Consider the following 14,553-nt stretch of genomic DNA (forward strand, 5'->3'; position numbering starts at 1 on the left):
CATCCCTCCCCACCTTGAGCTTCTTAAATCTAAGGTATCAGAAAAAGGCTTTTTGAAAGTAACTTAAGGCCCGGGAGGAGGCATTAAGATACAGTGAAATGTTGGCAGGACTACTTACAGGTTAGATGTCTGGCAGTTCTTTAGATCTTCCCACTCCACTGAGGGCCAGACCATCATAGTGCCCCCACCCCCATCTTCCTGCCTTTCATCTCATGTGTGCATTTTTTTAAGTAAAATTCACATAACATAAAATTAACCATTTAAGGGAAACAATTCGGTGGCATTAAGTTCATTCACAAGGTTGTGCAATCATCATCTCCATCTAGTTCCAGAACATTTCATTACCCCAACAGGAAACCCCATGCTCATGAGGCAATCATTCCCTCTTCTCCAGCCCCTAGCAACTGCTAATCTGCCTTCTGTTGCTGTGATTTGTCTGTGCTGGACGTTTCATAGAAGGGGGATTATACAATAGGTGGTCTTTTGGGTTTGGCTCCATCCTCCACTTTTGAACCCAAGAACCACTATGACTGGCCATTCAGAATCCAGACCAAAGGCCGCTGCAGAAGAGGACGGGAATGTGCAGTAGAAGAGGCCATGAGAGCGAAGATGGAGGGATGAAGAGGAGAGGGGAGGTCCAGTAGGCAGCCAAGCAGGGCACAGGCAAGAGTTACGGGGCACCAAGCTCCTTCCTGTGCGGGACACCAATTGTTCCTTCTGCCTGAACAGCTATGTCCTGACAATTCCTGCCTCAAATGTCCCTTCCCAGAGAGTCCTTTAGACACCCACTCAACAGGGACCACTCCCTGGTCATTCTTCCCCCCGTTCCTGTGTTCATCTTATTTACTCATTGACTTATGACTTATTCATTTACGTTTCACCATCCCTCATGGAGTAAAAACTCTAAGGGAGCAGTAACTTTATTTTGGTTACACCGAGTTTCCCCAGCGGCTTCTGAAACACGCCTGACACTGAAGGCTTAGCAATGACCTGGGCCATGTGGCAGCAGGAGGTGCCACACGGATCTCCTTGAAGAAGGAACTTGGTGGTCAGCTGCAGGAAGCACAGGGGTGAAAAGCCTCCACCTGTTAGCACCTTGGGGTCTGTTAGCACCTCAGGGTCTGTTAGTACCCGGGGTCTGTTAGCAGCTCAGAGTTTGTTAGTACTGGGCACCTTGGGACAGTCAGCAGCTCAGAGTTTGTTAGTTCCTGGGGTCTGTTAGCAGCTGGGAGTCTGTTATCCCTTCAGGGTCTGTTAGCACTTCCAACCAATGACGGGAGCACAGGGCCTGGCCATCTGCTGGGCTGTCTGCTCAGAAGCTCCCCACTGGGCTGGCCTGGACTTCATCAAGTCTGTGCACTGTCTGAGGGTCTCTTCCTGCTCCCTTCCTTTCCTTCTTCCTCTGTTAATGCCCTTTCCTCCCAAGCCTCTTGTATTCCTTGAGCCTACAACCTCAAGGACCCAATTGGCACCACCTTGATTGCCCATGAGCCCCTGGGATCCATAGCTTGGGTCATGTCCCTCGAACCTGAGTTAAGAACCACCACCTGTGTGCTTGGTGGGTTCTGCCCAAGAGCCAATGCCTGGCTGAGGGGTGCTCCCTGGCTCCCACTCTGATTCCCAGTTGGCACCTGTATCCCTCCCCAAGTCAGAGATGGGACCTGCCAACAAGCCGACCAGCAAGACTGTCAAATTGCTTCCTTTCAAGGTAAGGGATGTGGACCCAGGGTACAGGTTCCAAATGGAGACACAGCGAGGCCAGGGAGCCCAGCTGCTGACCCAGCACTGTCCTTGACATCCCCCACAACCTTGGACTCTACATGTCCAGACCCAAACTCACTACCTGACCCCAACATCCGCTTCTGCTGGGCTCTTCTCTGAGCTTTCCCACCTCTGCATAAGCCAGGAAACTTCCCAACAGGAGGGAACACGGAGCCCTGGCAAATAGGAAAGGTTCTCCAGGGGTTCCAGGCTGAGCACACAGTGTGGGCAGAGGCCAAAGGCAAGAATAGCTTGGCTCATTGAGAGAGAGCGAGAGAACAGTTCCATGAGATTGGACGGAGAAGGCAAGGGGGCCAAGGGACCCTGAAGATCAGCCAAGGAGTCTGGACTCTGAGGACAATGCCCTCCTAGATGCCCATATCCTAATCCCCCGAATCTATGAATACACCACCTTATGTGGCAAAGAGGACTTTACAGATGTGACTCAATTAAGAAATTTTGAGACAGGGAGATAGTCCTAGATTACAGAGTCCTTATGAGGGAGGCTGGAGGGTCAGAGTCAGAGAAGGAGATGTGAGAATGGAAGCTAAAGTCAGAGTGATGTCCTCTGAAGATGAAAGAAGGGACCACAAGCCAAGGAATGAGGAGGCCTCTAGAAGGTAGAACCAGCAAGGAAACAGATTCTTCCCCAGAGCCTCAGAAGGAACCAGCCCTGCTGACAACTCGATTTTAGCCCAGAAGATTCGTTCCAGATTTCTGACCTCAAGAACTAAGACAAAATGTTGTTTTAAGCCACTCAGTTTATGATAATTCATTAAAGTAGTCCCTCTGAACTGGGGAGGGGCCTGGCCAGGGGTGTGTGTTAGGCAGTTCACCCAGAGATGGTGGGGAAGGTGAAGGCTGGAGACAAGTCTCCTACTTCCTCAGTTCTACCTTCTGCCTCTGTGCCCCTGCCATCGCTTCTTACCGGACTCCTGCCCATGCTTAGCCTTCCATGGAGATTCTCTGAAAGTCCAGCCTACTGACTACCAGCCTCAGCATGCCCACTGCCCTCCTGCTGGGAGCATCACTCACTGGAGATCAGGTGTTCCTCTGTCCTGAGATCCCGACCACAGTACAGGCATCTGCAGGCCACAGGCTGGCTGGATACCCCTCGTGGGGCTGACAAAGGCTGAGTGCACAGCAGGATACAGTGGAAATTGTTGGGATGAACAGATGAATGCATCTGTGACCAGGCTGGACCAGGGAGGGACTCACACCAACTAGTTGAGGTTTAATAATAATTGTTTTGGATTAAATGTTCTTTTGAGTAAATAAATGAGTGCTAAGAGCACACTGATCAAAAGATCTGGTCACAGGTACGCTTCTAATTGATTTTTGTTGTTGTTGTTGTTGTTAATCCTTACCCAAGGATATATATTTTTTTAAATATATTATTGTTTTCAGAGGAAGGGAGAGGGAGAGAGAGAGAGAGAAACATCAATGATGATAGAGAATCATTGATTGGCTGCCTCCTGCACACCCCCTACTGGGGATCAAGCCCACAACCCGGGCATGCGCCCTTGAACGCAATCGAACCTGGGACCTTTCAGTCCAAAGGCCAATGCTCTATCTATCCATTGAGCCAAACCAGCTAGGGCCCAAGGATATTTTTTCCATTGAATTTTAGAGAGAGTAGAAGGATGGTAAGGAGAGGGAGAGAGAGAAACATCTGAATGAGCCCTGACTGGGGCCAGGGATCGAACCTGCAACCCAGGTATGTGCCTTGACTGGGAATTGAACCTGTGACCCTTAGGTGCACAGACCGATGCTCTAACTACCTGGGCACACCTCCAGGGCGATCCTAATTGTTTTTTAATGCTAGACTTTGTTGCCTTTAAGCCGGATAAAGCAGTTGAGGTATCATGATCCCATCTGCTTTGCTGCTTATGGGTCTTGAGAATGAATGAGCCATACCCTTTCATCTGGAGGGAGAGGAGTGTTGTCTGGTGAGTGAGTGGGGTTGAGGGCCAGGTATGTAAGGTTATCCTGGTCCCTCCACCAAGGCTGCCTTTACCTGCAATGCCTCCCCAGTTGGATATTAGCCACCATTGTTATTATCCTGCCTGTTGATCCCTGAAGCCCAGCCTGAGTCCCCTCCCAACAGCATCCTCTGCCAGGCACCTGGAAAGGAGCTGTTAACCCTGCAGGCCACATCCTTGCTCCATGAGGGACATCATAGGGTTTAAGATGGTAGCCTGCCCTCCTGGACCAGAGGGAGGGCCTTTAATAGGTTGAGTGGTGGCCCTCAAAAGACCTGTGAATGTAACCTTATTTGGAGAAAAAGTCTTTGCAGATCTAATTGAGTGAAAGATCTTGAGATGAGAGCATCCTAGGTTAAGCTGGGCTTTAAATCCAATAACACATGTCCTTAAAAGAAACAGAAGAGGAGAATAACAGAGAGAAGGCCATGCAAAGATGGAGGCAGGGACTGGGGAGATGCGGTCACAAGCCCAGTAAGAGAAGGCACTCCTTTGGTATTGCTGGCATAGTGCTGGAGCTAAATGGTGGAGTCCCTGGGAGAAGCCAGTTGGAGCCAGGGCCTCAATACTGCAGCAACCAGAGCATTGATTCCACAAGTGTGACAGACTCTCCCCCAGCCCAATCCTAGCCCATCCTTGACATTAGAACACAGGCCTCCACAGTCTGTCCACATCCTCTTCATCACACCCCAATCTCTGCACCTCAGGTGGACTCACCTTTCTGAGCGCCTGACTATGCCTGGCTTCCCCAGGGCCTTTGCACCTGCTATTTTTTCCACCTGGATTGCTCTCCTCCCACTTGACCCCTTCATCCAGTAAAACCCTAGTCCCTCTGCAGAGGCCTCAGGGCAGCATCCAGTCCCTCTCCCTGGACCAGTGTGCCTTGTTACAATTCTCCCATCACCAGCCCAGCATCCCATCTTTGGGTGGGCCATCAGCATCCTTCCCCAAACCTGCACACTTTGTCACAACTGTCCTAGAACCAGGGCCATCCCTTCAGGCCAGCTGTTCTTCCTCACCTTCGGTTATCTGCTTATGGTCTGCTTCTCCTACTCATGTGGAGACTCCAGGGCACAACCATCTATTTTGTTCCCCTGTGTCTCCCTGGCGCCTGGCTGAGTGCCTGGCATACAGTTAGGACCCCATTTTTGCAAGTGGCTGTGTGAAGACGCCCCAGTCAGGAATTGTGCCAGCCCTGGACCCTGCCTGCATTTGCTCATGCTGACCAGCAAAGCCAGGACACCAGGCAGGGGTGCCCAGGAAGGCCTGACGCCCCTCACCAGCCAGCTCCTTCTCCACGCTGGTCAGTGGCTGTGTGCCTTCCTGGTTCTCCATTCGGCCCTTGTACAGGATCCCATCCACTCCCAGGATGTCCACCTCGGCCTGTTGGAGGGCCCGGGCCCCAGGTAAGGGAGTGTCTTTGAGCCTCTAGTATACAGAGGCCCAGCAGACAGAGCACGGCTCCCCAGGGGTCACCCACCACCCGGGCTGCGACCTGACTCACGGTATCATAGTCCAAAGTATCAGGGTCCCCATAGGGATAGAGTGTTGTCAAGTTATATGACTTGAGCTTGAGGTTCGCATCATTCCCAGGGCCGCCGTGCCAGTCCTGGTCTCCAAGGTTCTGGAGCTGCTGCTCCCTGGGGCAGAGCAGGAGGGTCAGCAGCCACCTAGAGACCCCTCCGCCCCCAAGGAGCCTAAGGACAGGCCCTGAAGGCCTGGCCAGTAGCAAGAGAAGACTGGAATTTCTTCCAGCTGATTCTGGGTGGTGCAGCCAGGCAGGCCTGGGGCCTGGTGGGTAAATAAAGACAGGCAAGTGGGAAGTAGGCATATTCATCCTAGTTCATAGGGGATTATGATATTCAAATGAGAAACCCTTTCCCAACTCATAATAGATGCCCAATAAACATGTCCATTCCTTTCCTCTGTGATCATCTCACGTGCCTGTCTGTTGCCCTAGCCACTGTCCTGAGTGTTTCCCTTGCAGATAGCTGGCAATGCTTTGGGATAGTCTTTGGATCTTGGGACTACAGTTTAGGTTTCTGCAGGGATCCTGGGTCCTGAGTGACCTCCATGGGGCAGACCCCCAGTCTGCTCACCTCATCTGTTGCCGCTGCAGGTACTCATAGCTGTTGGCACTAGATGGCCGAATCCTGGACAGCAGGTGGGCTTTGCGGATGGTGATGAGATGTCTGTTGGAGAACAAGAGCTCGGTGGAAGGCATATGTGGCCAGCAGAGGGCACTGGGTTCCTACCTCCTCCCAGAAGCCACCCTCAAACTTGGCCTGAAATGAGGCTGCCCTACAAGGGCTCTGGGGAACCCTGAAAATCTTTCTAAGTCATAAAAAAACAATTGTTCCAATTATAAAAGGAAAAACCAAACACAGACTGGAGGTGGCCAGAGCCTGGGGGGAAGGAGAATGGGAGTGACAAGTGAATGGGTAAGGGGTTTCCTTCTGGGGTGATGGAAATATTCTGGAACTAAAGGTGGTGGCTGCACAACAGTGTCAATATTCAAACTGCCACTGGACTGTTCTCTCTAAAATGGTTCATTTATGTTATGTGTATTCAACCTCAATAAAAGTAAAAATAAAGTAAAACAGCCCTGGCCAGTGTTCCCAGTGGTTAGAGTGTTGGCCTGAGCACCACAGCTTCTCGGTGTGGTTCTGGGTCAAGGGCACGTACCTGGGTTGCATGTTCAATACCCAACCCTGGTCAGGGTGTGTGTGGGAGGCAACCAATAGCTGTATCTCTCTCACATCAATGTTTTTCTTTTTCTCCCCCCTCCTCTCATCCCCCTCCTTCCCTTCCACTTGCTCTAAAAATTAATGAAAAAAATATCCTCCCATGAGGATTAACAAAAAAAAAAATAATTTAAAAAATAGTCCTAGCCAGTTTGGTTCAGTCGATAGAGTGTTGGCCCACAGATTAAAGAATCCTAGGTTCAGCCAAAACCGGTTTGGCTCAGTGGATAGAGCATCGGCCTGCGGACTGAAAGGTCCCAGGTTCGATTCCGGTCAAGGGCATGTACCTGGGTTGCGGGCACCTCCCCAGTGGGGGGTGTGCAGGAGGCAGCTGATCGATGTTTCTAACTCTCTATCTCTCTCCCTTCCTCTCTGTAAAAAATCAATTAAAAAAAAAAAAAAAAAAATCCTAGGTTCAATTCCAGTCAAGGGCATGTACCTGGGTTGCAGGCTTGATCCATGGCCCATGTTGGGGCATGTGTGGGAGGCAACCAATCGATGCGTCTCTCTCCCATGGATGTTTCTCTCTCTCCATCTCCTCCTCCTCCTCCTCCCTTCCACTCTCTCTAAAAATCAATGAAAAAATATCCTCGGGTGAGGATTAACAAAAAATAAATAAAAAGAATACTGTAATTAGATACCTGTTGTTTGAAAGAAAAATTCTGGATAAAGCTCCACAGCCCCCTCCATGAACTTGGACTGGGTGTTGATGAGCTTCAAGGGTCACCAGGACCTGACTAACACGGGGAGATCTTGTAGTGCCAATGGGCACTACAAGATCCTGGCTCTTAAACCATGTTAGAGTATTGTTTGGTGGCTCCTCAAAAAGTTAACCATAGAGTTACCATATAACCCAGCACTTCCACTCCCAGGTTTATATCCAAAAGAATTGGAAACAGGTGTTCAAACAAATATATGTTTTCATAAAGGCTAAAAGGTGGAAACAACCCATATGTCCATCAATGTATAAATGGATCAACAATATGTGTTCTATCCATACAATGGGTTATTATTCAGTCACAAAAAGGAATGAAGTGCTGGCACATGCTACAATGTGGATGAACCTCAAAAACAATGCTCAGTGGAAGAAGCCAAACACAAGAGACAACATGTTGTATGATTCCATTTCTATGAAGTGTCCAGAACAGGCAAACCCACAGACAGAAGTAGATTCAAGGTTGTCAGGGGCTATGGGGAGGGGGCAATAGGAGTGACTGCTTAATAGGTCTGGGGTTTCCTTTTGGGATGATAAAAATATTTTGGGATTAAAAGTGGTGGTTGCATATTATGGTAAATGAACCAAATGCCACTGAATCACTCACTTTAAAATGGTTAACTTTATGTTATGTGAATTTCACCTCAATAAATAACTAGACCATAAAAATCCATGCAAAAAAGTCCCACAAAGTTTTGCTTTTCCCTATAGTTTCCTTCCATTATTTTTCTTTTGGAGTTGACCCAGTCCCTGGATCAGTGGGCACCAGACAGGGCTGATGAAGAAAGGAAGGGATGATGGTGGCCTGCCCAGGGACAGGGAGCAAATGAAATGATGTCTACAAAACATGTATGTGGATGTGCATATAAAGGATGTTTCTAGAACACCGCAGGCACATAGAGTGAGTATGTGTGTCTTTCTGTTTGTCCAGAAGAGAGAGGGCGGGCACAGATGCCCCCTGGTGACTATACTCACGGGCCAGTCATCATCTCCACCGGCCGGTCACAGGAAATGCATTTCACCCGCTCAAACAGTTTCCTGGAAGACATCCATTCATCAGCTGTGGCACCCCAGTCAGGCCTGCGTGCTGCCCCTTTCCCAGGCAGTGTTTGGGGAGGCTGCAGGTCTGTCTATGCCTCAGGGCCAGGACTAACCCTCATATCCTACACCCACTGGCTTGGCCCTGCTCAGTTTGGCTTTGCTGGCCCCTGCTGACCCCCATTTGTGGCCTCCTGGGGCAGAAGGGGGGGAATAAAAGTGTGTGTAGTGCATCTTCCTGCCCTAAACATAATGGAGGTCTTTAAAACCAGAGACCTTCTGGAAAGCTAACCATCACAGTAGACATTTGGGGCATGAGGGGTGATCTGAGGACAGGAACCCTCATTGTCTGGGTGTCTGTCTCGATGGAGGTAGGGGACCTGGCTCTGTTCCCAGATCCACCCAGGCTTTACTTACATGTCTCCTTCCCTCTCTGAACTCCTCATTTGTGGCAAAAGAGCTTTGGAGCAGATGTGCTCCTGAGTCCCTCTGCCAGCCAAGGCCAGAGCTGCCACCTCTGAGCGCCTGGGTGCTCTCAGGCCTCATCCCAACCCCTTTCCACACCCAGCTGGGAAGTACCGCCCCCTCTCCCCAAGTCCACAGGTCTGAAATTCTTGCTTCTAGAATCCCCTGGGATCCCCCTCTCGTTCCCTCCCCAGACAGAGGGTCCCCCAGCCTTCACAAGCTCCACCCCTCCCCAGGAGGGGCTCACTTCCTAAAGCCGGCGGCACTGTCAGGGTCGAATCGGAGGCCTTCAATTAGCAGCTTGTTGACTATATGCCAGACCTCATTTATGTCTTTCTTTAGACTGTCCAAATCCTTGTTGTTCAGCTGGAACAACCAAAGGGGGGCGGGGGGGGGGAGAGTGTTTAGTCAATTAATTCACATGCTGCTTCACTCCAGAAAAGGATTTGCAGTAACCTGCAAAGTGACATCGAGCCTAACAAGATTAAACAGAAAAAAGTGAGGTGGTTAAGGAGAGGGACCTGACAAAGCTTGGGTTAAGGTTCATACCCCTAATGCACGCTAATGCTAGAGGGGAGCTGCCAAGTGAACTTCCCAGCAGCCACGGCAAAGAAACACCATCAGTTCCTGCCTCCAAATGATAAAACCAACCCTATGCTTAACTACAGGCCTGCAGGCCCGAGAAACATTCCTCCCAATGGTCCCCAAACAACTAATATTCATACATTCAACACATTTACTGAGTGCAAAGTACTTGTATACATTCAATGGCTTTGAATATATTCACAGAGTTGTGCAATCATCACCACAACAATTTTAGAACATTTTCATCACTCCCAAAGAAACCTCATACCCATTAGCAGTCACCCCTCACTTCCCCCCAGATCTCTAGGGGTAGGTAACCACTAACCTACTTTCTGTCTCTATAGATTCGCCTATTTTGAACATTTCACTTAAATGGAATCACACAACCTGTGGCCTTTTTGTCTGACTTCTTTCCCTGAGCATACTGTTTTCAAGGCTTATTCAGGTTGTAGCATTCCCTTTTATGGCTGAATAACATTTAATTTTATGGCTAAACTATATATTGTTTATCCATTCACCCACTGATGGACTTTTGTGTTTTCACTTTTTAGCAACTATAATGCTGCTATGAACATTCTTGTACAAGTTTGTACATAGACATAAGTTTTCATTTCTTTTGGGTAGATACCTAGGAGTGGAAATGCTGACTGGTATGGTAATTCTATGTCTAAAAACTGCCAGACTGTTTTCCACAGTGGGACTTCTGAATTTTTACAGTGTTCCTTCCAGTACCCAGATTCTGGTCTCTAAACACCAATGCCCACTAAAAGGAACCAGGACTCCATAGGAGATATAGCTGACTCAGGTCACATGAAGGGAATGTTGACAATAAGCCTGTGACCTCTTGTCATTTAAGAAAACAAGACAGTTATCTGATGACAGAAGGTTAAGTCAAAGGACTCAGGAGCTAGCCCACAGGCCAAAGATGAGACCATGCGAGTGACAAAATAAATAGTAACTTAATTGACTGAGTGAATTAAATAATAAAAATTCATGATTCACAGTTACACTCACAAAGAAGAAATAAAAAAAGAAAAATAGAAACTCTCAATTGCCACCATGTTTTGGGATGTGGGCATTTCCATCGATATATTGTCCTGAAAACTGATCACTAAAGGAAACAATTCATCATTTTTCTGTCTTTCCTGAAAGAACCATATTTCAGGGTAATCAGCTCAAGTTGATGAAGGAAAGCTATTCACAGATTTCTAGCTGATAAATGTAGAAGCTACATCTGTCTTGCTCCCTTGGGTCACTCATTCTAGGGGAAGTCAACTGCAATGGTGTGAGGCCACTTGAGCAGCCCTAAGAAGGAGTTCATGTGGTGAGGAAGTGTGGAGTCTTGCCCACAGCCATGTGAGGGGGCCATCTTGGAAGCGGCTCCTCTGGCCCCAGTCAAACCTTCAGATGACAGCATCTTTATGGGAGACCCTGAGCCATCCAGCTAAGCAGCTCCCAAATTCTTGACCTTCAGAAACTAAATGTTTGTTGGTTTAAACTGCTAAAGTACAGGGTAATTTGTTACATAACAAGTGATAACTGATACAGGGAAACCCACCTTGCTGCCCATGTCCTTGCTGAGCTGCTCCAAAGTCTTCTTCCAGTCATCCTCTTGGGACACGACCCTCAATAGTATGCCCTGAATCATGTCGTTCAGCTCCGTTGCCACCCTGTCCAGATCAACCCGGCTTGCCTTGGCTGCCAGGATGCTCTTGTCAGCTTTCTAGAGAGAGAAGGGACTCAGAGAGGCAGAGCTGCTGGGGTGGGAGCAAGGAGAAGCTGGGGGAGATCAGATCATTTTGGTCAATTTTTTTCAAGTTTGGGACCCTGGACATGTAGCCTTGGCTTAAATTCAATCCTGGGGTCTATGTTGGCTCAAAGACAATCATCAGATCTAAGCTAAGGTTTTCCTATGACAGAGTTGGTGAGTGATTTTTAAGTTCATATAACAAATTGTCACTAACCTGAAGCACTGAAAATAGGAGTTGATGGGACAACTTCTGAGAAGTGTCCCCAGCCTTTCCATGTGAATCAAGGTGGAGGGAGACTCTGAAGTCACCCTGCCAGGTTTTGTCTTGGCTCGATGATTCCATTTCCCTGGGTGGGAGAGCTGGGGCTCAGGATGAGGGAGCAGGAGGGGGAGAGGAATCTGCTCACTCACCTCTTTTAACTCCTGCTCCATCGCACTTTTGTCTGCCTTGATCGTGTCTAGGTTTGTTATTTGAGATTGGAGAACCTAAGAAAAGAAGCAAAGGGCATGTCAGTCATCCCTGGAATCCCTGAGGATAATATCCACCTCTCACCTCTACCCTTGCTGTGGTGCTAAGAAGGGACCATGAGACCAGGTGGACAGCAGGTAGGGTGGGCACACGGGAAGGCTTGGGCTCCTGGGTGCCTGGTGCCCAGATTAGAAGGGAAGAAATGTGAGACTTGGGAAAAGTTGTCCTCTTGGAGGCAGACATGGCAACTTTGCTGCACAGGGAGGCAGACCTAAGGCAGGAAAACATAAACCAATGCTTTGGCTCCTTAGATGTTTAGGACAAGTTCCTCTCTTCTGATCTGTAATGAGGTCCCAGTAAGAACTGCCGTCTATTCATCAGCCAAGCACTTACATATCACATACTGTATCCCATTGTCAAAGGAAAACTCCTTCTTTCCCTTTCCCATGACTCTACTCTCTCCATTACTTCTGCCCTCTCTCCACTTACTGAACTCTCCTATGAGGCAGCAGCGCTGACCTGGTTGGGAAGAGCCTCACACCCACTGGGCCATGTCCCCAGAGGCTGAGGTCACTTTTCCTCCAAAGCAGAAAATAGGCTTCTACTTCTTCCTTCCTATCTTGTCTTCCTCTCATCCTTAGCAACAGAACCTCCAACTTTTAGCTGGCATCTGACCTCCCAGAATCATGACTACATTTCATAGCCTCCCTTACAGCTTGGTGTGACCACTGGGGTAAAAATAGAAGTGGATAGATGTCTTATTCACTGCTGGCTTGAATGCAGAATTAATTTCTAGAGACCAGCAGCCACCTTGGAGCTTGAGGTGACCTTGTGAATGGAAGTCACACACCATGGAATTCTAGACCAGCTCTAGACCAATCATTTCTGACTTCCTTGTTTTTCTGTCACCTTGTTTCAGTCAGTTATCTGGGAGTTCATGTTATTCGCAGTTGAACCGAGTTCTAATTAATGCAAAGCTCCATCACATCCACTTGCAAAGGGAAGTAATGTTTTCCAGAGAGTCAAAAAAAAAAAAAAAAGTTCTGTTCTCACTTATTTTCCTGCTGTATCTTGATTGGGTGGTAGTGATATGGGTGTGTAATAGGCAAAAATTAATTCACCTCTTATACTTAAAACTTGGGTATTTTACTGTGCATAAATTATACTTTGATTAAAATCACCAATATCACTGTTTATTACCAAATACAGAAGAGCCTAGATCAGCCGTGGGCAAAATTGGCCCGTTTGAAATGAATAAAACTAAAAAAAAAAAAAGACCGTACCCTTTTAAGTAATGATGTTTACTTTGAATTTATATTAGTTCACACAAACACTCCATCCATGCTTTTGTTCTGGCCCTCCGGTCCAGTTTAAGAACCCATTGTGGCCCTCGAGTCAAAAAGTTTGCCCACCCCTGGCCTAGATGGTGTCTGTCTTGTTGACTGCTGCATCACCAGGCCTTGGAAGGGTGCCTGGTGCAGAGTGAAGGCTCAGTAAGATTGGCTGAATGACTCAATGAATAAAGAACATCACCTGTCATGTTCATAACACTTTCTCGCAGACATCCAGGTAAAGCAGTAACACCTATCCCAGATGTGTCTGTATGCCCTAATTTCTCTACTGGAAGGACTCAACAGGGGCTGCTGATCTCTTGCACATGTTCATTTAAGACATATTTAATATGTGTTGTATACCAAGCCCTGCTCTTCCAGGTCCTTCAAGGGTTAACTTTTATAAGCAATTAATTTTTTCTCGTTGGCACACAGGACAAGAAGGTAGTCAAGACAAAGACTGCCTTGCTCCATCTGGTGCTGTTTGGTTGGGCCTCATCCTCTGGAGTTTCTCTCAATGAGCAATGACTACTTGGAGACAGATACTATGACCCTTCCTCCCCTCGTGCAGGGCAGGGCATAGTGCTGGGTACACATCAGACATGTTGAATGAACTGGCTCATCTCCATTGAGGAAGGGCATCAATATATCCTTAGGACATGGCAATCTGGCCTCTTTGAAGCAGTGACAAAAAGAGGGCCCAGCATTGTCAGGAGCTGATGTTACTGATCTGGGTACTCACAAGGTCTGATCCTATTACCCTAGTCTCCTCTGTCCACACACAGTCCAGAACCTATCCCTCCCACCTGCACTTAAGCGGGGAACTGGCTCCCCGTGTATGATTTCTTTTTCTGAGTTGCCCTGTGTGGGTCCTCTCCCTTTTGCCCCCTGCATCCTAACGCATCCCACCAATAGCCCCCTGACTGGTAATCAGAAGCTCCCATGGAAACCACCCCAAGTTGGTTGTGTTTGGAATTTTTTCTCTTTCTACTTTGGGAATGACTTCTCCAAATGTCTGGGACAAGTCACAGACTGGACTGGTCCTGAGGTCCAGCTCAGCAGTCAGAACCCATCAGGCTCATGGAGAATGTGTCTGGTGGAGTGAGCCCCTGGTAAGGGTTCTGTATCATTTCCATACTTTCCATGTCAGCAACTCCGCTGTTCCAGAAAGGCCTCTTGGCACTGTTCGGTCAGAAAGAAGGTTGTTTAGGGGGAAAGTTATGAATGTAACAGTTGGTGCAAGAAATCCTCTGATTCATTTGATTCTTTCAGCACGTTTTGAGCCTTCACTCTATGCCAGGCATCCTTCTAGAGGTGGGTGACCCAGTGGTTAACAAGAGGGACACTGTTGCCCTAGCTGGTTTGGCTGAGTGGATAGAGTGTCAGCCTGTGGACTGAAGGGTCCCGGGTTTGATTCCAGTTAAGGCACATGCCAGGGTTGCAGGCTCGGTCCTCAGTAGGGGGTGTGCAGGAGGCAGCCGATCAATGATTCTATCTCATCATTGATGTTTCTATCTCTCTCTCCCTCTCCCTTCCTCTCTGAAATCAATTAAAAAAAAAGAGAGGGACACTGTCTAGGCCAGTGGTCAGCAAACTCATTAGTCAACAGAGCCAAATATCAACAGTACTTCTTCAAAATAGATCGCCCAGGCCAAAAACCGACTTCTGTGCATGGGCCATGAAGTTTCAATCACACTGTACGTGTGCACCCGC

At 48.2% G+C, this 14,553-nt stretch overlaps 1 protein-coding gene across 10 annotated transcripts in view; it reads right to left on the reverse strand.

Moving 5' to 3' along the window:
• The window catches only part of LOC102252331 (chromosome unknown open reading frame, human C16orf96), a 49,444-nt gene that overhangs the window by 2,835 nt on the left and 32,056 nt on the right, over window positions 1-14,553 (reverse strand). For 6 of the 10 annotated variants that reach the window (XM_014545119.1, XM_014545117.1, XM_014545116.1 and 3 more), the window contains 7 exons: window positions 11,452-11,526; window positions 10,849-11,013; window positions 8,953-9,071; window positions 8,178-8,240; window positions 5,843-5,935; window positions 5,248-5,383; window positions 5,024-5,126 (listed from right to left, as the gene is read on the reverse strand). In XM_014545119.1, the coding sequence (XP_014400605.1) occupies window positions 5,024-5,126; window positions 5,248-5,383; window positions 5,843-5,935; window positions 8,178-8,240; window positions 8,953-9,071; window positions 10,849-11,013; window positions 11,452-11,526 (754 nt within the window). Of the gene's footprint in view, window positions 1-5,023; window positions 5,127-5,247; window positions 5,384-5,838; window positions 5,936-8,177; window positions 8,241-8,952; window positions 9,072-10,848; window positions 11,014-11,451; window positions 11,527-14,553 lie in introns of those variants that run through there. The other 4 variants (XM_014545122.1, XM_014545121.1, XM_014545123.1 and 1 more) reach the window with 3 other exon arrangements.

Source organism: Myotis brandtii, unplaced genomic scaffold, assembly GCF_000412655.1.
Source record: "Myotis brandtii unplaced genomic scaffold, ASM41265v1 scaffold397, whole genome shotgun sequence".
In the NCBI taxonomy this organism is placed as follows: domain Eukaryota; kingdom Metazoa; phylum Chordata; class Mammalia; order Chiroptera; family Vespertilionidae; genus Myotis; species Myotis brandtii.